The 21,528-nt window shown below is 49.4% G+C and overlaps 1 protein-coding gene across 3 annotated transcripts; it reads right to left on the minus strand.

Moving 5' to 3' along the window:
* Nucleotides 1-482: 482 nt before the first annotated feature.
* KLHDC4 (kelch domain containing 4) lies at nt 483-20,466 on the minus strand. Of its 3 annotated transcripts, none has more exons than XM_088172117.1 (12): nt 19,992-20,466; nt 18,884-18,975; nt 18,023-18,101; nt 17,143-17,241; nt 14,887-15,023; nt 9,714-9,806; nt 9,231-9,390; nt 4,586-4,655; nt 3,141-3,349; nt 1,683-2,100; nt 1,286-1,408; nt 483-1,025 (listed from the first exon to the last, which is right to left on the minus strand). In XM_088172117.1, the coding sequence occupies exons 1-12, from the start codon at nt 20,088-20,090 to the stop codon at nt 841-843; spliced, it is 1,764 nt and encodes a 587-aa protein (XP_088028243.1). In that variant the 5' UTR covers nt 20,091-20,466; the 3' UTR covers nt 483-840. The 3 variants fall into 3 exon arrangements, with proteins under 3 accessions (XP_088028243.1, XP_014730005.2, XP_088028244.1); XM_014874519.2 differs by having other exon boundaries at nt 4,574-4,655; XM_088172118.1 differs by lacking the exons at nt 18,023-18,101; nt 18,884-18,975; nt 19,992-20,466 and adding an exon at nt 16,465-16,587 and having other exon boundaries at nt 4,574-4,655.
* Between the last annotated feature and the right edge of the window lie 1,062 nt (nt 20,467-21,528).

Here is a 21,528-nt window from a genome sequence, read left to right on the forward strand (position 1 = left end):
CCTGGGGATGGCCCTGCCACAGCAACACCCAGGGCACCTGGAATTCCCTGCACAAGGCCAGCCAGCCCTGGTGGCACCTCCAGGCATCACTTGGAGCCCATCTGTTGTCCCCAAGGACACAGCAATGCTCTGCTGGGAAGGAAGGGATGCCTTGAGGAGAGAGGCTGAAAAACAAATCCTTGGATCAGCCCAATCCTCCCTGGCCTCACTGAGGTCTGCAGGTGGACATTTCACTGGTCATGAGAGGTCACCTGCAGGACAAATGGGCCAACAGGGGGAAAAACTCAACTGGGAGATACCACAAAGGGAAAACTACAGTGAACATGGAAAAGGAAGAGGATTCTGTGAGTGCATCCCACAGGTAAGGCAGGAAAGGAGTCCCAGGTTTTCTCCAGGCATCTCAAAGCTGCTGGTGCACTTCACACAGCAGGAACTGCAATCCCTCTTGCACACCAGGAAGAAAACAAGAACAGAAGCTGGGATGGGATTTACTGAGCAAAACAAGATGATATAACCAAGTTTATTGTAGGAACCTGTGGAACATCCTGGCCCAATCAGAAATTTGGGACCAGTGAATCATTGTTTGTCTGGACAGACACAAACCAACTTTACAACAACAAAGTCAGTGTTGTACAGCCCAACCTCAGCAGAACAAGTGCTTGGACAGCAATCCTGTTCCTCAGGACCCTCCCACAGCATTCCCAGGAGTAGCAGCAGATCCAGAGCATCCATCCAGGATGGTCAGCCCAGAGGTGGCAAAGGCTGGAGGCCAGGATGGACATCTGAGCTCAGCAGGGCTCACCACTGCTCCCAGCACATTCCTTCACTGCTGCAGCAGCCTCAGGACGCCTGGATGGCATCTTCATAGAAAGTCTTGGCCATGGCATGAGCCACCTTGAGCACCTTCTTGTCCTTGGCCTCGGGGCCCATGTGGCTGCGGGCCAGCCTGAGCCAGTACTGCTCTGTCCTGGCCACGTACTGGGGCTGGGCCTCCCCAGGCTGCACTGCTGGGTGCTGCTGCTCCCCTGGGCAAAGACAGGGACACACAGAGGTCACACACAGCTCACAGAGCCACAACAGCCACGTGGGGCTCAATGTAACAGCCTGAGAATCTACCAGGAACCAGAATTTCTCCTTTATTCCAAGTGCAATGTATTGGGAAAGCTGATCCTGCTGGAAAAACTCACCTGGATGCCAGGGAGACCTTCCAGGCACACAGCAGAACCAGGAACTGCCCTAAATCCCATTTTAGCTTAGTATGGAAACAGCATTTATTAGTAATTACCTTCCTCATCTTCACTCTCCTCTTCAGAGCTCTCCTCTTCTTCCTCCCCTCCCTCTGCACCTTCCACATCATCATCCTCCTCCTCTTCATCTGACTCTGACTCCTCCAGCCATTCCTGGGTTTCTTTGATGAGAAGAGAAGAGAAGAGAAGAGAAGAGAAGAGAAGAGAAGAGAAGAGAAGAGAAGAGAAGAGAAGAGAAGAGAAGAGAAGAGAAGAGAAGAGAAGAGAAGAGAAGAGAAGAGAAGAGAAGAGAAGAGAAGAGAAGAGAAGAATTAAGGTACAAAGAGATAACCCCAGGAAATGCCCACAAGCCTGAGGAAGCCCCACAGTTGTTTTTTTTCCCCCCAGTGCTGCTCCCCTGAAGGCACAGGGAGAGCTCCCAGCAGCAGAACTCACTTGGATCCATCTCCAGCAGCACCTTCCACTCATCCATCCTGTGCAGGTCGATGCTGTGCAGGTCACTGAGGGTCACCTGGCGATCTCCCACCTCAAACATCCCCCCATACACGTAGAGAACCCCATGCTTCACTGCCACCATGGCACTGGAGCGTGGGCATGGCTCCACAGGCTGGCCCAGGGCTCCACCTTCCTCTTCATCATCCTCCTCCTCCTCCTCTGAGCCAGACCTGTCCTTGTCTTCTGCAGCTGCAGGGATCACCTGTTTGATGGTCATGACGGTGCCATCCTCTGCCACCACCTCCTTGACGATCTCCAGGGGCCCCTGGGGAGGTGACAGCTGCAGCTCCTCCTCCCCAGCAGCCTCTGCCTCGGCCTGTCTGCCCCGTCTGCGCTTCCTCCTCTCTGATCTGGGGCCCTGAGAACGGCAATTAAAGGAGATTTGGGGGGAATTGCACCTAACAGCAGTTTGTACAACAGGCAGGGATGATGCTGGAGGAACAATTCCTATTTTTCGTCACAATTTGATCAGTGCAATTCTTCCTACAGCTTCTCCCAGCCTAACAGGAAGAGTGAAGATCCTGGAGAATCCAGGCTGTGGAATTGTCTCCTCTGTTAAGGGAGGAGCAGCTCTCCTGCTCCCAGGTGCCACAAACACACAGAGGCCACTGTTCAGTGACAAGGGAAAAGTAACCCACGATTTCCTGAAATCACAACAATTGCTGGGTGCTAAATCACAGCCCATTACCAGGCAGCACTCCAGGTCTTGGAAGAACTCTATGAAAGGGCTGGAAAACAATCAGTCTGGGAAGGATGCAGCAACCAGCTGAGTGCCTGTTTGCCTGTTATTATGGGATTGACTTCTCCACTTGGAGAACAAAGCCAGGAAGGGGCAGAGGGAAGGAGAAGTTTGCACTTCCCTTGGCCTGTGAGAGTGGTTCAAACACAATCAAAGTGCTGAGCTGAGTTCTGAAGCTCTTGGGGCCAAGGTTAACATTTCATCTCTTCTGGTAGCTCATCAGCACTAGGGAGAAGAGGGAGAGGTTTGATCCCAAAATCTTTTCACAGCAGCTTTTAGTGAACTCTCCTCATGTCACACTCATGTGGCCTGGAGAGGGCTTTCAGCAGAACACCAGAAATGTGTTTTCAAGCTGCTTTGCTTCATTCTGCATTCCACAATAATGGGGCAGCCTGGAGGAGAGGGATTGCTCAGGTATACCCTGAGCTACCAGAAACACAGGATTCCTCCAAAGAGAGAAAATTGTTCCATCCCTGGAAGTGTCCAAGGCCAGCCTGGAGCAACCAGGGCTCATGGAAGGTGTCCCTGCCCATGGGAGAGGTGGAATGAGAGAATCTTTAGGGTCCCTTCCCACCCAAACAATGTGTGAAACCTCAAAGAGGCCAGATCAGGCACAAAGGATGTGTGAGATAAGGACATCACGGTATTTAAGCCCAGACCTTGAGCTGTGCAGGGAACCAGCGGTTCTTCCCGATGTCATAGAAATAAATGTCATTGAAGAAGTCGCCCTCAATGCTCTCCTCCTCCTCCTCATCGTGCACCCCCCCAAAAAGGAGGCAGCGATTGTTGGGAGCAGCAGCCACGGAGAAGCCAGACCTGGGAGTGGGTTTGACCCCAGAGGGGCTGAGCCGACTCCAGCTCCACCTGTCTGCAATGGAGACAACAAAAGTGAGCAGAGGAGAATCCTGCCTGCTCTGGCATTCCCAGGCCTCTCAGAATTCCAGCCCTGCTTTGGATATTTCCACAAAAAAATATTTGGATTTTTTTTATATATATATTTGTATTCTCACGGCGTCTCCAGGGTATTTTCAGAGCTTGCTGGAGCAAGGAGACTCCTGGAAGTGTCTGCACCTTTACTGGAGGCTGGAGTTCACACAAGACCTGATCAGAAGCACCAATAAATGTCCCTCAGTTATCCCATGGAGCCCTCCCACCTTCCATCAGCTCTCTCCACCTCTTCTGCTACCCTACACTGCTGTCTTACCCCCAAAAATAAACACAGATCATCCCAAAAAGCCCCAAGCAGGCTTTAAAAGAAGGCTCAGCAGCAGGACAAGGCTTGTGCTCTATCCCTCTGCTTCCCTCCAATCCCTTCTACTCTGACTTCAGAGCAAATCCCTGAAATGCAGGCTGGGAGAAGCACGGCCAGGCCCTGTGCTTCCAGAGGAACTGCAATTCCAACCAGATAAAACTATAAATAGGAATAATGCAAACAGGGCCTGGAATCCAGACAGTGCTGGTGACCAACCCTCCTCCCCAAATCCCATCCCAGACACTCAGGTTTGGAGAAATCAATCACAATTTTAACATTTTAGAAATTCAGCTCCAAGGGAATTGTCCTGTTGCCTGAGTCAAGGAGAAAATCTCCTAAGGAAAGTGATGGAATTCCTATTCCAACCAAAAATAACCAATGAGCCACGATGGATCAATCATGGAATCCCCATGGAATGGGCACAACCTGGAGCAGGCAAAGAGCTGAGTGATCTCTCCCTGTCCTGTTCTCAACCCATGAGTCTCCCATTGGATTTTCTCTCCCTTCTCCAGCTGAGGAGGGAGGGATGGAGCAGCTTCAGCTGCACCTGGCACCACCCAGGAATACCCCACCACAGGAGAATTCTGCAATCCCAAAGATTTTCTGTTGTGGAACAGGAAAGTCCCAGAAACAAGAATTTGGAAATGTTGTTTTAATTCCCTCCCACATGCAAACTGAAAAAAAAAAAAAAAATCACTAAAATCTCTTTTCCTGGATTTCTTCCTGAGCCAACACTGGGGCACAGAGGTTATCACTGAGAGGGGAATTTGGCTCCAGGTTTTTTGGTGTGTTATTCCAAGGAAGGGAGAGGATTTGTATTCCCAGGTTTGCAGTGCTCACCTTCCTCCTTACCTGCCCCTTCAGCCTTCAGCAGGAACATATCTGTGTGCAGGGTGCCTTTGTCCACATCCTTCTTGATCCTCTGCAGGGAAAGCAAACACAGGGATGCTCAGGGAAAACAGCCTCAGTGGCCACATCACACAGGGGATCCAGCTGAAAATGCAAACACTGGGACTGGCCAAGGCCATTCTGGAGCATCAGGCAGCTCCAGACCTGGGATTCAAAGCAGGGATACTCCCTGTGATGTGCCAGAATTCCTGCCTGTGCCAGCAGGAGGGGATCCCCAAGCTGCAGCAAAGATTTTTGGGGATTTGTGGTTGTATGGAGATTCCAGGATGCAGGAATTCTGGCATCCTGGTTTGCAAACAAAGGAAGGATGGGCAGCACTGAGCAAACAGAAGAGCCAAGGTCCTGCCTTTTACTCTGCCCCAGACAGGACAAGGTGCTCTACAGGGGCTGATTTAACTCCTCAAAAACATTCCCACTCCCCAAAGTGGGACAATGACAATTCTGCAGGGCTTGCAAGGCCTCTGGAATTCTGCCTGGATGTTGAGCAGCTCTGATCTGCAATGACTTCAGCAGCCCCGTGAGCAGCCAGGGGGTCCCTGTCACCCCCTGAGGCAGCACAGGAGAGGCAGAGGTGACAGCTCTGTCCCCCTAAGGTGGCAGCTCTGCCATTTGGGGTCCCACCCAGCCCTGAGCACAGCTTCACCCTCCTAAACAGAAACATCACTCCCACCCCTACAAAAGAGAGCAGCAAGGAGAAGGTGAAAGCTCAGGAAGAACGAAATGCCTGAATTTCAGTGTGATTTCCCTGCTCCTCTCCCATTCCAGTGCTCATGGCAACAGCAGCATTCCAAGGCAGCTCTGTGCCACACCACTGCAGGAGGTGTGTTAATAATGTCATTATCCACCCATCCTTCATGCCCAGCTCCTGTTTCCTTGTCATTCCTTTCCCCCTGGGGCTCTGGCACTGCTGGGATGAGGAATTCTGCTCCCAGGATGCCAGCAGTGCATCCCAGCCCCCAGGAAGATGAGCTGTATGGAGATTACAGTATGCAGGAATTTTGGCACCCAGAGAAAAGAAATAAATTGTCACAGGGGATTAAAACCAACTGTGTGCAGCCCTCAGGGTGAGAGTCCTGCTGCACACCTGTACCTGGCAGGTTTTGGTGCTGCAGGGCCTGGTATCCAATCCCTGGGAATGGTGTTCAGCTCACAGGTGAAGTGTGAGGAGCACAGCACTGCATGAGAGGCAAAGACAGAGAGAGCAGCAAGCTCCACAACCATCCAAGCTGTGTGGAAAAACCACATTTCCCTTGTCCTGAAAAGCTCCCTGGAGTAAACACGCTGTGCGTGCACCATGACAAAGCTCCCTGTGCTCAGAAAAGCCCGATGGGGTGGAGTGGGAGTCACTTTTTATTGTCACAGACACTTCCAGCTGCTGGAGAGATCCATCCCCTCCCAGCCAGGACAAGTCAGCCCTGAACAAATCCTTCCATCACTCACAGGAGGTTCCTGCTCCCTAAAAGCTCTGTGCTTTCAAGTTCCAGGTGTTTGTTTTCCAGCACAGAGCTGGATATGCACTGTGGATAGCCTGGGAGCTAAAATTCCAACTCTGCTGACAGAGAAACTGAGGCACAGAGAGCTTGAGAAGTGGAATCAGGATTCTCCACGTGCTAAAATTGTCTGATAGGAGATCAACAGTGCTCAAAAACATCCAAATAGCAAAGTGAAATTAAGTGAAACATTTAGAGAAAAATCTAGCTGAAAAAACATGATCTACAGGAGAAGACATACAGAGTTTCAGTTATTTGCCAAGGGCAAACAATTCTATGGAAAGACATGCCAATAGTCTTTAAACATTTAAAATACTGCTACAAACTGAAAACAAATAATCTGCTCTCTATTTCCAAGGTGACCAGGAAGGAAAAACTCCCTAGTTTGGATGCTGCCTGGCCAGTGCCCCGTGAGGCCACAGCCCTGTGTGGAGTGCTGTGCTCAGTTCTGGGCTCCTTAGGACAAGAAACACCAGGAGTTACTGGAGAAAGTCCAGAGGCAGAGCTACAGAGGGAACCAGTCCCACCAGACCTTACAATCCAGGCACTTCCACATCTCCCAGCAGAATCCACTTCAGCTTTGTGATGACTGCCACTAAAAAAAAAAGAAAAAAACCCCCAAAACAACAAGATCCCCACACCCCAGCCATCTCTGGCATCTCAAAGCCCTGCCCATGTGTAACTCCAGCCCTGCCCTGGAGGCTGCACCTGCAAGGTGGAGCAGCAGCAGCTCCGGCCCCTCTGTTGCTTAGCAATGGAGCTTCACACAGCCCAAAATGCAGCTCGCTGCAGCAAGCCCCATCCCCAGCACAGCAAAGGGCTGGGGACATCTTTAGGATCAGCAGGAGAGCAGGTCTGAGCTCCTGTGGGCATTGTGAGGTCTGCTCTAGGCAGAGCTGGCAGCACCCACAACATCCCCTTCTGCAGGAGATGACAGAAAATTCTCTTTATCATCTCCAGGCTGCTGATGAAACAGGAACAGAGCCACCATTGTGCTGAGAACCCTGCTTTTTAAAATATCAGGCAGCAGCATCTCAAAGCTGTCACACCCAGGGTTGGAAAGCTCCTTTTTCACCTTTTTTGCAGCTTGGTTTGCTCAGGAAAATCCACAGCAAGGTGCTGGCCCTGGCTCTGCAAATCCTGCAGTGCCTCAGGGAAGTCACTTCATCCATTCTGCCTCTATTCCCCCAGCCAGGAAAGAGAATTTTAATCCAGGTCCCACCAAGGGATTTCAGCTCTGCACTGACACGGTATTGAGACTCTCCACATCACTTCTGCAAGTTCAGGAAATCAAAGCAGGCACCAAAACTCTGTTCCTGCCTTCCCTGCCCATCACAGGACAGCAGCCCTGCCATGTCACCAGCCTCCTCCAGCAATGTGACAGCCAAATTGTGTTCCTATCCAAAAAGAAGAGCTATTATGATTTTCCTCTCCTCTTTCCTTCCAAATTTCCCATCACATGTGTGACTTAGTCCTTAGAACATGCTGCATTGGATGAATGGTACTTTGCTTGGATATTTGCCTGGTTTCAGATGTAAAAATATCTTCATACTCCCCAAAATGTCTTCATAGCACCCCTGACTGGAGTATCTGTGCTGGAGACAAGGAATAAGTCCTGTCCTGTAGCTGCCCAACTCCAATTAAGTCTTGTTTTCTCCATGTCTACCTTCTCCCAAGAGTAGCCCAGGCAAACACATTTTCTTCACTTCAAAGCAAACCCAGACACTCAGCTCCACAATCAGCTCTAAGTGAAGACACAATGAGAATTAAATAGCCACACATTAACAGAATTGGGTCTCTCCTAGAGGGGCCATATCCTGCTGAATTTAATTTTCAGGAGCATGCTGAAGGCTGCAGAGAAAATTCTGTGCACAGCTTTGGTCAGTTTGTGCTACAAAAGCAGAGCCTGGCAGGAATGGCCCATCAGAGAGAAGCACACAGAGCTCCCTACATGACAAAGGAAGGAGATTTTTAGATTTTTAACATCTGTTAAAAATGTCTTGTTTTAATGGAATGTCTGCTTGGCTTTAGTGGAGTGTCCTAATGGAAAAGCTGTTTTCCAAGCTGCAGAGAACTTCCCCCAGCTCTCATCCTTGCCCTGCTAAAAGCTGAGGGCAGCTTTGCATTCCTCCCATTTCTCCTTCATTTTTATCAGCTCACACCAAGAGTGGAACAGAACCAACAGCAAACACAGAACCAAGAGCAAACACTGTGACTTTTCTATTTCCATGGGGCACTTGGAGCCCAGCTGCTCCAGGAGAGCTCCACACCCAGCAGAGCATGCAGGCTGCTGCCTCCTCCCCACCCTCAGCACTGGGGACACAGAAGATGGTGGAAAAGGCTCTGTGCTCTTACTGCTGTTGAATCCAGCACATCTGATGAGGCAGAGCCCAAAACTCAAGCCCTGAGGAGGCACAAATGCTTCTAAATATACAGAGACACCAACTGCCTTCTCCCCCCTCTCCCTGCTCCCCTCCTTTGTTCATTTATTCCCCTCAGAAGAACAAGGTGTCCTCCTCCCCTGCTGCCTTTCCACGGGAGCAGCAGGAGCTGGGGCCTCTGCCTGCATTCCCAACACGAAAAGCTTTTGCAGGAGCCTTCTGCTCAATGAAACATTTCCTTCCTGCAGCCCAGCATGGACACAGGGATACCTGCTCCATGAGGAATGTGCTCCCCGGGATCAATTCCCAGGATTAACAGAGCAAGGAGCAGAGCTGGGGGAGCCTGGTGCTTGTCAAAAGTCTTTTTTGGCTTATTGAGTTGGCTCCCTCACCTCTGCCACTGATGGCACAAAATAAAAGTCTCCTGGCAACTGCTGCTTTGAACCTGCAAGTGCTGAAGTACAAAGGAATACCTGAGATTGCTTTAAGTTGCCAAAAAAATGTCATTTCTCCCAGTTGCTTATTCCTCCCTCAGTGATACCAACACTTTCTGTTGGATTAGAACAGCAGGGAAAATAGAGAAATCATCTGAATCAAGATTAGCCCCTCAATCAGCAGAACTGCAGGGGTAAAAAAAGGCAGAATTAGAAGATTCTAATGCCTGTTTTGGTTCCCAGGCTGTGGACAACACCTGACTTGGCACAAAGTGTCCCTTACCTGTTTGGAGTAGCCTCCATAGATGATGATGTTGCCCTCGGGGGTGGGAGTCATTTGACAGCCAGATCTTGGAGCAGGCCCCATCCCTGCAGGAGCCAGCTTGCTCCAGGTGAAGGAGTCCAGGTTGAAGGCATAGACATCATTGTAGTAGATGAAATCTCTGCACAGAGCACGTGGGCACAGCACATTTGGTGATGGGGACACTCAGGACAGCACAAAACAGCCCCCACTGCAGAAGGTGTTTCTACAAGCCAAGGATCTGACAAGATTCAGAGGCCCAAAGTGCTGGACTGAGCTTTGGCTGCAAGGATGAGCAGCTGCTTCAGTGAAGCCTTTAAATCAAGATCCCTTGTCTTTCTAACACAAAAATCTAGTTCAGCCCCAGTCCTGCTGAAGATAATCCTCCCATTAACACCCAGATTTCTGGTACTGCTGAAATTTTCTTGTCTTTTTTAAGGAGGACTCAAACTCCCATCAACCCACCTTGCACTCTCATGGAAACCTCCAAAGATGATCAGCTGCCTTTTGCACGCAACCATCCGATGTCCACTTCGTCCTGAGGGCCCTCCTGGTGCCCTGAAACACAAAGAAATTCCATTTATCAGCTAAATCCCCTGTCCTGGTAGGACATCAGGACATTTTTACTCAATCCCTGTCTGCTTTTCCCAAGAACAGCATGGGGGCTCTTCCTGGAGCTCTTGGGGCTGCAGCACAGGCACTTTTATTCCTAGAGATAAAGGGCCCTAAAAGCACCCAAAGTCTTTTCAGTGATGACTCAGGAGCTGATTCTTCAGGAGAGTTTAATGAACAGCATTTCACAATTGCAGGGAAGACACTCCAAACGGAGATGTTTACTCCAAGCACCAAGAGACAAAGGCAGACTCTGATATCCCCCCCTCCCCCAGCTGTGTACCCACAACACCTTCACTCATCCACCTGCAGATTGGGTATGACACCAAACCACTGAAAACACTTCAGGAATTACCCAGATTTCCTCCAGAACAAAGGCACTGCAGCAAAACAAGTCATCATTATCATCGTTATCCTACTGAAGCAGGGCAGGGATAAATGGGATGTTGGGAAGGAATTCTTCCTGGCACAGGTTCCCAGAGAAGCTGTGGCTGCCCCTGGATCCCTGGAAGTGTCCAAGGCCAGGCTGGATGGAGCAACCTGGGATGGTGGAAGGTGTCCCTGTCCATGGAGGGGGAGGAATGGGATGGGATTTAAGATCCCTTCCAACCCAAAACATTCCATGATTCTGTGACTCACTCCATGATCCTACACACACTCAAAAGCAGCCACACATTGTTGTTCTGCTCTTCCAAGCTTTCCTGACCTTTCAAATGTGCTGCTTCCATTTCCAGAAACAAGCAACACCCCCTCCATCTGCCCCATCCAAAAAGCTCCTGAGGAGCTGGGCAGCTTGACCCCATTCCAACATGGATTCACCTTCCTTCCTGGAATCCTTCCCTTTCTTTCCTTTCTTCCCATCACATGAGAGACAACAAAAACAACCCCAACAACTTCAGGCCAAGGAGGGTTTGCTGTGTGCACTCTGCCCCCATGGATGAATCCATCCCATTTTCCCCTCACTGAGGAGTTTCCCAAAATTCCCAGCTGGCACCACTGAGCCCAGCAAGACTCCTCCTTAAGGTGTGGAAGTGATTGCACCATCAGGACCTAAATAAATCAAGTTGAAAACAGCAGCAAAACCTAAAGGCACAACCCTCCCCAGGCCACACTTGGAGTGGCAGCAGGGAGCTGGGGATGTGGTGATGGATTTCTGTGGAGAGAGAAAATGAGGGCCCTTATTCACCATGGAAAATGACAACCTCACCCCAGTGATAATGAGAAACTCCACCAGAACAGCAGCGTTTGGGGAAGACTGAATTAATATTGATTGCTTGGACTCTTTATTCTAACAGAGAGGAGGTTTTTCCAAGCATTTACTGGATCTTTAAGTATCACCCTGCAGAACAGCACCTCTGGCATTAATTTCATCAAGACCTGAAATCATTATTTTCTCTTGCTGTAGCAAAGCTCCCGTGTCATTATTTCAAAAGATGGCACTTTTAAAATCATCTATTTTTTTTTAAGTAGAGGAGGAATTAAAACCCAACATGAGCACTAAAATCCTGTTCTCAGAGAATATCATGTGCCTTTTTTCTCAAACAGGTTTCCTCCAAGTTCAAAACCAATTGTGAACAATAAAAGGTTTATTCATTGGTGTGTTTTAATAAAGCTCCCACCAGGGTAGATTTAACTCCAAGGCACAAATGGCACAGTCAGGCAGGACTGGCAGTGATGCAGAACCTCATTCCCACTCCAGGAGGATTTTCCTGCAACTTGTTTCCCAAACACAAACTCTTCCCTTTTACCTGTTTCAGTGCTCCTGGTCATAAAGAAACATTCTGGAAATGGTTTCCCAGCCTTTGTGATTAATGCTCTATTCCATGGGGTTGACACCAAAAGGCAGACATGTGGGAGGGAGCTGTGAATTCTCCAGACTTTTTTTTAAAAATAGATGAAAAACTCTGGCTAAGGACTGGCTCCACACATGTACAGCATGAGGCTGATCTGAGCTGCTCCATAAGGAATTTTCTTTTGCCTGTGGAGTTACTCTGGGACTTGTAGTAACAAACCAGAGCTGAATTCAGCCCCCAGATTCATGAATTACTTGTCCCAGTGGCTACAGGCTGCAGGAATTACCTCTTCATCCAGAGGATGCTCAGGTGAAGCTTGGGAATGCTCAGTAATAATAATAAAAGTGGGAATAAGAGAACATTCCATCACAGGGCACTCGAGGACAGAGCACTTTTATCCTGCAGAGGAAGCTGAACTGAGGATTTGTGTTGTTTTACCTGGGAATGTGCCAGTCCTGGGGTCAGTGGCACACACAGATCCTGGACCCTCGTGTCTGGACACTCAAGTGGAAGCAGAGAAGGGAAAACATAACTGGCACAGGGCCCAAAATCCTCAATTCCAACCCCTTGCAAAGTCAATCCACAGTTGTACACCTGGATCTTGATGTACCAAAGAACAAACTCATTTCTGGCCTGGCAATCTACTTGATTTACACCAAAACACCTTTTTCTTTAAGCACCTTCTACCCGGTGTGGCAGCACCTGATTTTTGTGGTCAGGAGAGTAATCCATCACACCCAACCCCGTGCTGGGCCAACCTCCACTGCAGGGAGTGCTCCAGTTAAAGAGACACTGGTGAAACTGGGAAATTTACAGCACCACATCCCACCAAATCTTACAGAAAATATCAGCAGCATTCCAGAATCAGAATCATCAGCATTTCAGTGAAGGGAGATCCTGAGGAGGGATGTGGCAATTCCCAAACACAATTCCCAGGGATGTTCCCTCTCTGTCCCTGAGGGAGTGCACTGGGCCACAGAGAGCTGAGTGGGAATGTTCTCTCTAGGAAGGAATGAGGCAATTAGGTTAAACTCTTGCTGCTCCAAGGCAGGGTAACAAACAGTTCATGGACTGAGAAAACCTCGTGCATCACACACAAGATAAGGTGGCTGCACTAAGTCAAAGTCAGCTGCTGGCACAACTTCTAACAGGCTGGGATTTGCTGTGTTTGGATCATCTTTGTGCATGCAAAATGCAAGGAAACTCAGCTAAATCTTGCTAAATTTAGCAAGTTTTACCTCTGTCAGGCAGCCTGGCATCGCTGTGCTCTGTGCTAGGAGAAAATGGAGCTGCACTTCCCCAGCACAGGGATGTTTTCACAGTTAGTCAAGGTTTTCTCTTCCCAAGTTTCAGAATCAAGCCCTTCACGGCACCAGGGTGGTTTGTGGTAGGAATTGTAGGCCAGGAAGGACAACATCATTGTCTGGAATCTGAACTGTGGGGCTGGAATAAGCAGATTGCCTAGAATTTCATGTTTAGATCACAGCAGGGTCATCTTGGACAATCCAACACATCAAACTCACCTGGAACAGGGCACTTGTGATCCTTCCCATGGGAACAGAAACAGAAACTTTGCCTCTCTTGTCCACACATTTCTTCATGAATAATTAATTTTATTGCTTTATTATTTGCACTAAAATGACATTTTCTAAACCCCACACTGGTCTGTAGCCATGTCTGTCACCTGGCATTTATTCAGGTAACACTGGCAGCACATTGAATACATGGAATTATTCCTGGGTCTGTGTGAAGGCTCTTGGTACCAGGGATGGTTCCCCACCATGATCCCAAAAAATGGGAAATGCTGAAGGAAGTGAAGTGCAGCAGATATCATGATCAGAGTTTTAAAAGCAGGAAAAAATACCTTGTAGAGCTCAACAATCACCTCTGCCCTTTTCTCTTCCCCTTCCCAAGCAGCCTCCTGATCAAGATGCTGAATGGAAAAGCAAAGAAGCAGCAGAACCTGGATTTTTGTGCTCAGCCAGGTCAGCATTAAAACAAAGCCATTCCCTCCCTCTGCCTCATTAATGCAGCTCCAGGAGCAGCCCAAGGATGGGGAGGGGATGTGCTTTGTCTGATGCCAACACTGGGACCAGGGCATGGCTGTTCCCAAAATTCCAGCAAGGCTGAAGGACATGGCTCAAATGGAGTAGACTACAAATTCCCACTTGTCAGGCACTATCAATGCTCCCACTTTGCAGGGAGAGGGAAAAAGGTGAGGCAGGCACAGTGAGTCCTCATCCCTGCACAGCTCATGCCAAACCTCCCTCAGCTACTGTGCAAGGAGAGGCTGAACAGGTAGCAGACCCCACACTCTAAAAGGATAAAAAGGGATCAGCCTGGACACTCCAACAGGGTCTAAAGGAATCAGCCTGGACAGATTTGGTGTTCTCACCTGAAGGAAGAACATGGAACTGCTGCTTTTCTCAGAGCATTCCAGGGTGATGTGGAGCTCCAGCCCACCCAAAGCTGTGTTCTGAGTACAAGACAATCCCAAAGTCCAAGAGGAAGCCACAGCCAAACTCTGCCCCAAAGCCAATCTCCTGCCTCTCAGGATGGCACCAGAACTCTCCTTTCACACAAATACAAACATGAGCAGCCAAAGCCAGGAGCCAAAGGTTAAAGAAACATCAGCAGAGGACTTTGGGCCAGATCCACTGAAAATATTTACACCTTCATTCCTGTCAAAAACTTTTGGCACCTGTTTCCTTTGACAGGCCTGAATTACTGGCTTGTTTATCCCAAGGAATCTCAGATACAAACTGGCTTCTCCAGTCGTGTTAAAACTGGGAGATCCTTGCCCTGGTCTTGTACAGCCCCCACTGGAGGAGCCCAGGGAAGCACAGCACCAGTTTGGGATATGTGGACATGCCAAGGCTGGGGACAGAGAGCTGTTCATGACACTCTTCACTTTAGTTAAGTAATACCAAGGCACACCCACACCCCAAAAAATCAGGTATGAAATAAACCATCTTTGGTCTCAACAGACTCAGAACACATTCTCTCATTCTCACTTCTTTCTGGAGGTGTCTTCTCCACCCCTTTGAGCATGGGCACTTCTGGATTTAAGGGAGAGCTGGGAAATCACAGCAACACAACAGGAATCAAACTTGGATCACACTGCACAGCTCCTCATGAGGCCAACACCAGAGAATCACTGAACCCCTCAGGGATCACTGAGATCCACATTTCTTGGCAGAAGAATGATCCAGACATGAGGGCCCAGCACTTACTTGATCTGCTCCCAGGTCTTGGTGGCCAAATGCAGGACCCAGAGATCTTTGTAGTGGTAGAACTGCTCCCCGTTGGGAGAGGCAAACTCCCCCCCAAAGATCCAGAGCTGCCCCCCAGCCGTGGGCACCACAGCTGCCTGCAGGACAAGGAAGAGCTGCATCAGAGCAGGATTCCAAAACTGGCACACAACTTCCCCAGTCAAGCACGTGGCTCCAAATCCCAGGGAACAGCTGCAGCTCTCTGAGGCTGAAGGAAGGAGTATTTGGATTAAAAGGTGCTCATGGTTTAGCTCACCTTCCCTAGAGCAAGGGAAAGCTGGCCAAGGAGCTGGGATCTTCCCAACTCCTGTGGGAAGCTCAAAGTTTCCCGGGAAACATCCTGGTATTCATGTAACAAAAATTGTTCAACTCTCTCTGTTCAAAACTGAACAAAACAAAACAAAAAAAAACCCAAAAAAACAAAAAGCCCCCCAAATAAAACCCAAATAAAGAAGGAAATATGCAGCATTTGGACAAGAGGAGAGATTGTTACTGCTTTGATTGTGTCATAGCAGAGAGGAGTTTTCTTATATTATTTTTTGCACAGAGCAGCACCAAAACACCTCTGGCATGCAAGATGCCAGTTAAAAGCATGGAGAAGAGCAAGACTCCATTTCACTAAAATTATCTGTGTTAGGACCAAGGAAGAAAGAAGGAATTCCCAAGAAGGAAATGCTGTGGCTGTGCAAATTTCAATTTGTGTTTTCTCCAGGGTACCCATCACAGCTCAACATTGGGATGATGATCTCTTTCCTCACAAGGCTTCATTGCCTGCCTTAAAAAAAGACTTTTAGCCCCACACAGGACCATGTCCTGCCATAAACCAGCCCAAACATGAAATGATTAAATAAAAAAAATCCAGGGTGTGCTTTCAGGCAGGATGTGTGGGAACATGAAGTTACCTAAACAAAGGGGATGTGTGCCTGAATTCCAGGGGCATCCAGTGCTTAAAAGCTTAAAGGGAAGGTTTATGCAACTGCCTGCTCATACTTGTGGGTGACCTTTCCAAGAGCTGGCTTGAAATTCGTGACAAAACCAAACCTTTTCCTTGAACAACTGCCAACATCTGCCCATAGCTCCTCTCACCTCAACTCCAACTGTGGATTGTGTGTCAGAGACCAGGGATGACAAATAAAACTGAAAACATGCACCTGGTACCCACAGACTCCTGTTTAGCTCTGAGCTGTGCATTTAATAGAAAGCCACAAAAACGACAAACCAGTCAGCTCAAGAGGCTGAACTGTCCCCTGTGAAACCACAATGGATTATGAGGCAGAGAACACTGCTGGAGCAGGACTCTTCAGTTTATTGTTGTTGTCATCCAGCTGCAGCTCCTGAGCTGCTCTCTTTGGATTGAGCTGCTCGACAGCCACCTGCTGGTTACTGGAATTTGGTTTCTGAAACCAAGTTCTACTTTAAACCACACAAAGAAGCCCAAAAATCAAGTCAGGATCTTTCAATTCAAGGACATAAAGCTCAGAGCAAGACTGGCACTGTAGCATAAGGGAATATGAACCTAACTGGGGTGTTGGATCTTACCAGGGAGCTTTGGGATGGGTGGGAAAAGGACATTCACATCCTGTATGGCAGCTTTGGGAAGGCACCAGTCACCCACTGGCTGCAGCAGGTAAGAAAATCTATCAGCTGGTGAGGGCCAAAGACCTGCAAAAAATACAAGTCTTTGGTCCAGGTTCTACTGTGCAGGTGTTCACATAAAGTAAACAAACCCAAATCCTTCATCCTCACAAGCAGCCAGTGACCTGGATTTGCAGAGAGGTGGAGAAGAGCCCAAGTGCTCCCTGCTGGCAGCAGTGGCACTGTCTGGGATGTTCATGGATGTAGGGCTGTGGCCACGAAGGGAACAATGGATTTTGGTACAATTCCAGATGGAAAATTCAGGGCCCCCTGGGATTATGGATTTGAGCTGGTCCTTGTGTAATGCAGCAAAGAGAATTCATTTCTGAAGAAGAATCTCCCCCCTAGCTCTGCTTGAGCCCTGCCAAATCAACAGATACAACCCCAAATCTTCAATCAGTAAACACTGAACACTTCCAGAGGACACCCAGAGCACCTTGGGCAGGAAAGGTGAAGTGACACCACTGGCAGCTCATTAGGAGGAGAACAAAGAGAGGCAAGAAACCCTCGGGAGGTGAAAAAAATTCAAACCCTCCTCCCAAATCATCTTTAGAACAACCCCTCTGGCAGCCAGAGCTTTACCTGGTGAGCACAACGCCTCGGGGGTGGGTTGGGGATGTCCAGCTTGGCCCAGCTGTTCTTCCTGATGTGGTAAATGTACAGGTCATTGTACAGGAAGGTCTGTGAGACAGGAGAGGAAACAGCAGCTCAGCTCAGCTCTGCACAGGGGGGATTTTTGGGGTGAAGATTGCAAAGCACAACCTCCTCAGAGGGCAGGGAAGGAGGACAACGAGCTCTTGCACTGCACTGGGCTGGAACGTTCCTTCCCAAACCACTGGTGACAGCTTGAGGTACAAGGATTGAAAAAGCTGGAGCTTAACACAGATGTTCAGGTTAAAGCTGCTCAACTCCACAGCAAAGATCAGCTCCAGGTGGTAAAAAAAGCAGAATTAGTTCAGCTCATCACACTGGGTAACTCTGAGCTGGCCAAATATCACTGCCAGGCTGGAGTTTTCCAGAACAGTTTGTCTCCAGGAGCACAACAACCACTTGCAACCTGCAGAAATTCAGGAAAAAATGTGTTTGCTCCCATCCCCAAGGCAGCCAGCAGCAAAGGTGCAGAAATATCTTGTTTTGAGAAGTGCAAGAGATTCTTCACTAGTTATCCCAAATGAGGGGCAGATATGGCTACAATTAAGTCTGGAGAAATTATGAAGCCCTGAAATATTGATGCTGAGACAATCACTCTGACTCCTTAATGGGTTCCAGTGTCTCCTTCCTGCCAACTGCTCAGCCATGAGACAGAGCCATGGCAGAATTAAAAGGCTATTTTGCTCTCATTCAGGGACAAATCCATATTTTATGACTCTGCCTTGAATCTCCCTTCAAATGAGACCCGTGCAAATTACAGGAAAAGGAGGGAGGGGGGAGATAAAGAAGAAGAAAATGAAGTATACATTACTTTTTGGCCATTGAAATATTCACCTCCAAAAAGGATCAGCTCGTCTCTCTCGGGGTGAGCACAGAGGGAGCAGTTCAGCCTGCAAAAGGATGGAAAAATAAATGTGAAAGTCCTTAAAATCCTGAACCTTGGAGCCTTTAACTCAGGCACAAGCACCTCTGCCCTCCAGCCCCAAAGGTCTCTCCATCATCTGCCAAATTACCCTGCTGTGATGTTCACCCCAGGGATAAAAACTTCTCCAAAGAAATTAATTTCTTCCAAAACTTCCAGCAAGATGAATTGGGCACTGTCTGAGAGGCTCTCCTATTTCAGGAGCACACGTTCCTCTGTGATTTAACTCCCCCTTTGACGTGAGCTCCTGAATTTTAATGCTGGGGTGGCAGGAACAAAAATGACTTCTATGAGGGCATAGAATTCTGGGCTGTCTCCTCTCCATTTATCTGTGTCATTATTCTGCCCTTGCTGCTGCTCACTGCTCTCCTGAATACCCCCAAATTTGTGAACCCCACTTAACAAAGTGGCTTTTACCTCATGACACATCCTTTTACTTCTGAATTCCCTTCAGCCCTCTAGTCCAAACCAAAACTTCCTCCTCACTTTTATTTTCCCTCAAAGCCCTGAAATCTAACCCTGCTTTGCCTCTTTTGTGCTGCTGGGATGGTTAACAAGTGGATTTTGATGCCCAAAAAACGGCCTTTGATCTCTTTTTAACCATGAATTCAGTATTCCAGGTGTTTCAGAACTCCAGATATCAGCTCTACCTTCCACTCTTAGGAAACAGTTTTACATCAATAAATGCCACTAAAAGCACCCTCAACTGCTCTACAAATGGCAGCCAAAGCTTCACACAAATTCTTTCACCTGGGTGAGGGGGGTGGGCAGGATGACTCAATTACTTGGGTCTTTTTAGCATCCAAACTCTGGAATTCTGCTATCAGGGCTTCAAGATCCTCCTGGAAAGAAAAAAACCAGACATGAGCAGCTTGACATGCACAGAAGCACGCGTGAAACCAGCACTCACTCCCACAATTTCCCCTTTTTTTAAAGGAAAAATAACTGCCCAAATAGAACCGGAAACTCTTTTATATCCAGAGCAACCTCGTGCATCTTTATTTCCCTTTCAATTTCACTCAATGAAAACCAAAATCTCCTCCCCCAAAACCGACCAAGGGCAGAAGCAGGATTGCAGCAACGGGAGGTTCTGAGCCACGGTCTCTCCTACAACCCCACTGCTCATCTCCTCCCTGCAGGTCACTTTTCTGCACGTGTGCTCCAAGCAGGGATTTCCAAAGCCTGGGAATGTTGCCTGTTCTGCATGGGATCAGCTCTCCCTGCAGCCAGATGTCTACAGGGGTACCTTCCATGCCTTTAAGCTTTTAATTAGGCCATTAACGCCACTTTTTCCACCAGGGAAAAGTCACTGTTTTGAGGCTTAAACACAAGCAGCCCCTCCAGGAGTTCGAGAAACAAAGATTCTCCTTTGCTTTTAAGAGCTGAATAAAAGGACGAAGGGGATTGAATGCAAGGAGGAGCCTTGAACTGTATTTTCTTCTCCTTTTCCACCTGCTGTCACACACAAGGGATCGGAGGGGATTTAAGCAAGATCCCTTAGAATCAGAGAATGAGGGACTTTAAATCTCACCCTGTCCCATGGGCAGGGACACCTTCCACTATCCCAGCTTGTTCCAAGCCTTGTCCAAGCTGGTCTGGAGCATTCCCAGGGATCCTGGAGCATCCCTGAAGTCCAATTCAAGGAGGTTTTGGCCAAAGCTCTCAGGCACACGCTGGGATTGCTGTGGTATCTTCGCCGGGAGCTGCACCCATGTGGGTCCCTCCCAAACCATTATATCCCACGGCTCCCCGATCCACGCTTTCCCCGGGCACCTCAATTCCCTTTGGATTCGCTCTTTTGCTCCCGAGCCTGTCGCCAACCTTCCCCCAGAGCCCAGAGCGGCCCCGTGTCCGTCACCTCCTCCTTCTTGGCTCTGCGGGACACCTTCTTCTCCAGCTTCGCCAGCGTCTTCTCCGCGCCTTTCCCCTTCTTGTCGCGCTTCCCCTTCTTCCCCATGGCGGCGGGGCCGGGATAGCCCGGGATTCCAGCGGGATCACAGCGGGATACACCGGGATTCCAGCGGGATCACAGCGGGATCACAGCGGGATCACACCGGGATTCCAGCGGGACCACACTGGGGTCACACCGAGCCGGGTTACCCCGGAATTCCAACGGGAAGACAGCGGGATCACACCGGGATACCCCAGTATCACACCAGGATGCCCCGTAATTCCAGCGGGATCACGCTGGGATCACGCCGGGCCGGGATACCCCAGTATCACAGCATGATACCCCGTAATTCCATCAGGATCACACCGGTACCACACCGGTACCACACCGGTACCACACCGGGATCACGCCGGCCTGGATACCCCGGAAGGCCCCGGGATGGGGCCGGGACGCGGCCGCTCCTTGTGCCGGGCGGCAGCGCCCCCTGCCGGCCCGGAGGACTGATGGCGGCCGCCCGCACTAAGGGAGCGCTCCGCGGGTCGCGGCAGCTCCGAGCCGGCATCGGGAGCCCCGCAGGGCCGGGGAGAGGAGTAAATGCAGCCCTGCACAGCGGCTGGCACCTCCTGCACAGCCCTGGCACGGCTTGGACGCGTTGAGGGTGATGCCCGCCTCGAGCAGAACGTGGAGCCCACAAAATGGCCCCCTCCCCTCACACAAAATGGCCCCCCCTCAGGGGAGGGGAGGCAAGGACATGGCTCCAGGGGAGGGTCAGGCTCTGCTCGGTGGTGCCCAGGGACAGGACAAACAGTAGCGGCCATAAACTAAACCACAAGTTCTACCTTAGGGTGAGGGTGGCAGAGCTCTGGAGCTGCCCAGGTCGGTTATGGAATCTCCCTCTCCAAACCCACCTGGACATGTTCCTGCTGCAGGTGACACAGCCTTGGGCTGGGTGATTTCCAGAGGATTCCAACAATAAACATTCCATGATTCTGTGATTTAGGAGGAATTTCTCCACAGAAAGTGTGGTTAAACGTTGAAATGGGAGGTATGGAGTGCCCGTCCCTGGAGATTTCTCAGGAAGGCCTGGACGTGTCACTCAGTGCTCTGGGCTGGTGACAAAGTGGGGATCAGCCAAAAGTTGGATTCAATGATCCTGGAGCTCGTCTCCAACCTCAGTGACCCGGGGATTCTGTAATTCCATCACCTGAGACATGGGCCAGGCCTGGGGGAGGCCCTGTGCAGAAATAGAATAAAGTTAAACCATGGGCAGAATTCCCCAGGGATTGTGGAGCTGTGCAAGTGGTTTCATTTCCAGCTTTGGGAATGGGGTTTATCCAGGCCACTCTCCAAATCCTGAGTTGTTGGAGAGCCAAAAGAAGTACAGGCACTGGCAATGCCAAGCAGCTGCTTTTTCCCTCAGTGGTGGTGAAGGAATAATGATTATTTACGTGATATTTCACACAGATGCTGAGCTCAGGGAAAAATTCCTGAAAACACCTGCTTT

This window comes from Sturnus vulgaris, chromosome 12, assembly GCF_052056855.1.
Source record: "Sturnus vulgaris isolate bStuVul1 chromosome 12, bStuVul1.hap1, whole genome shotgun sequence".
NCBI lineage: Eukaryota > Metazoa > Chordata > Aves > Passeriformes > Sturnidae > Sturnus > Sturnus vulgaris.

Coding starts and splice junctions, on each gene's coding strand:
- KLHDC4 (XM_014874519.2), bottom strand. CDS start 20,090: ATGGGGAAGAAGGGGAAGCGCGACAAGAAGGGGAAAGGCGCGGAGAAG. Junction 3,350..4,573: donor AGGGGCAGGTAAGGAGGAAG/GTGAGCACTGCA, acceptor TCTCCATTGCAG/ACAGGTGGAGCTGGAGTCGG. Junction 1,409..1,682: donor GCTGCTGGAGATGGATCCAA/GTGAGTTCTGCT, acceptor TTCTCATCAAAG/AAACCCAGGAATGGCTGGAG.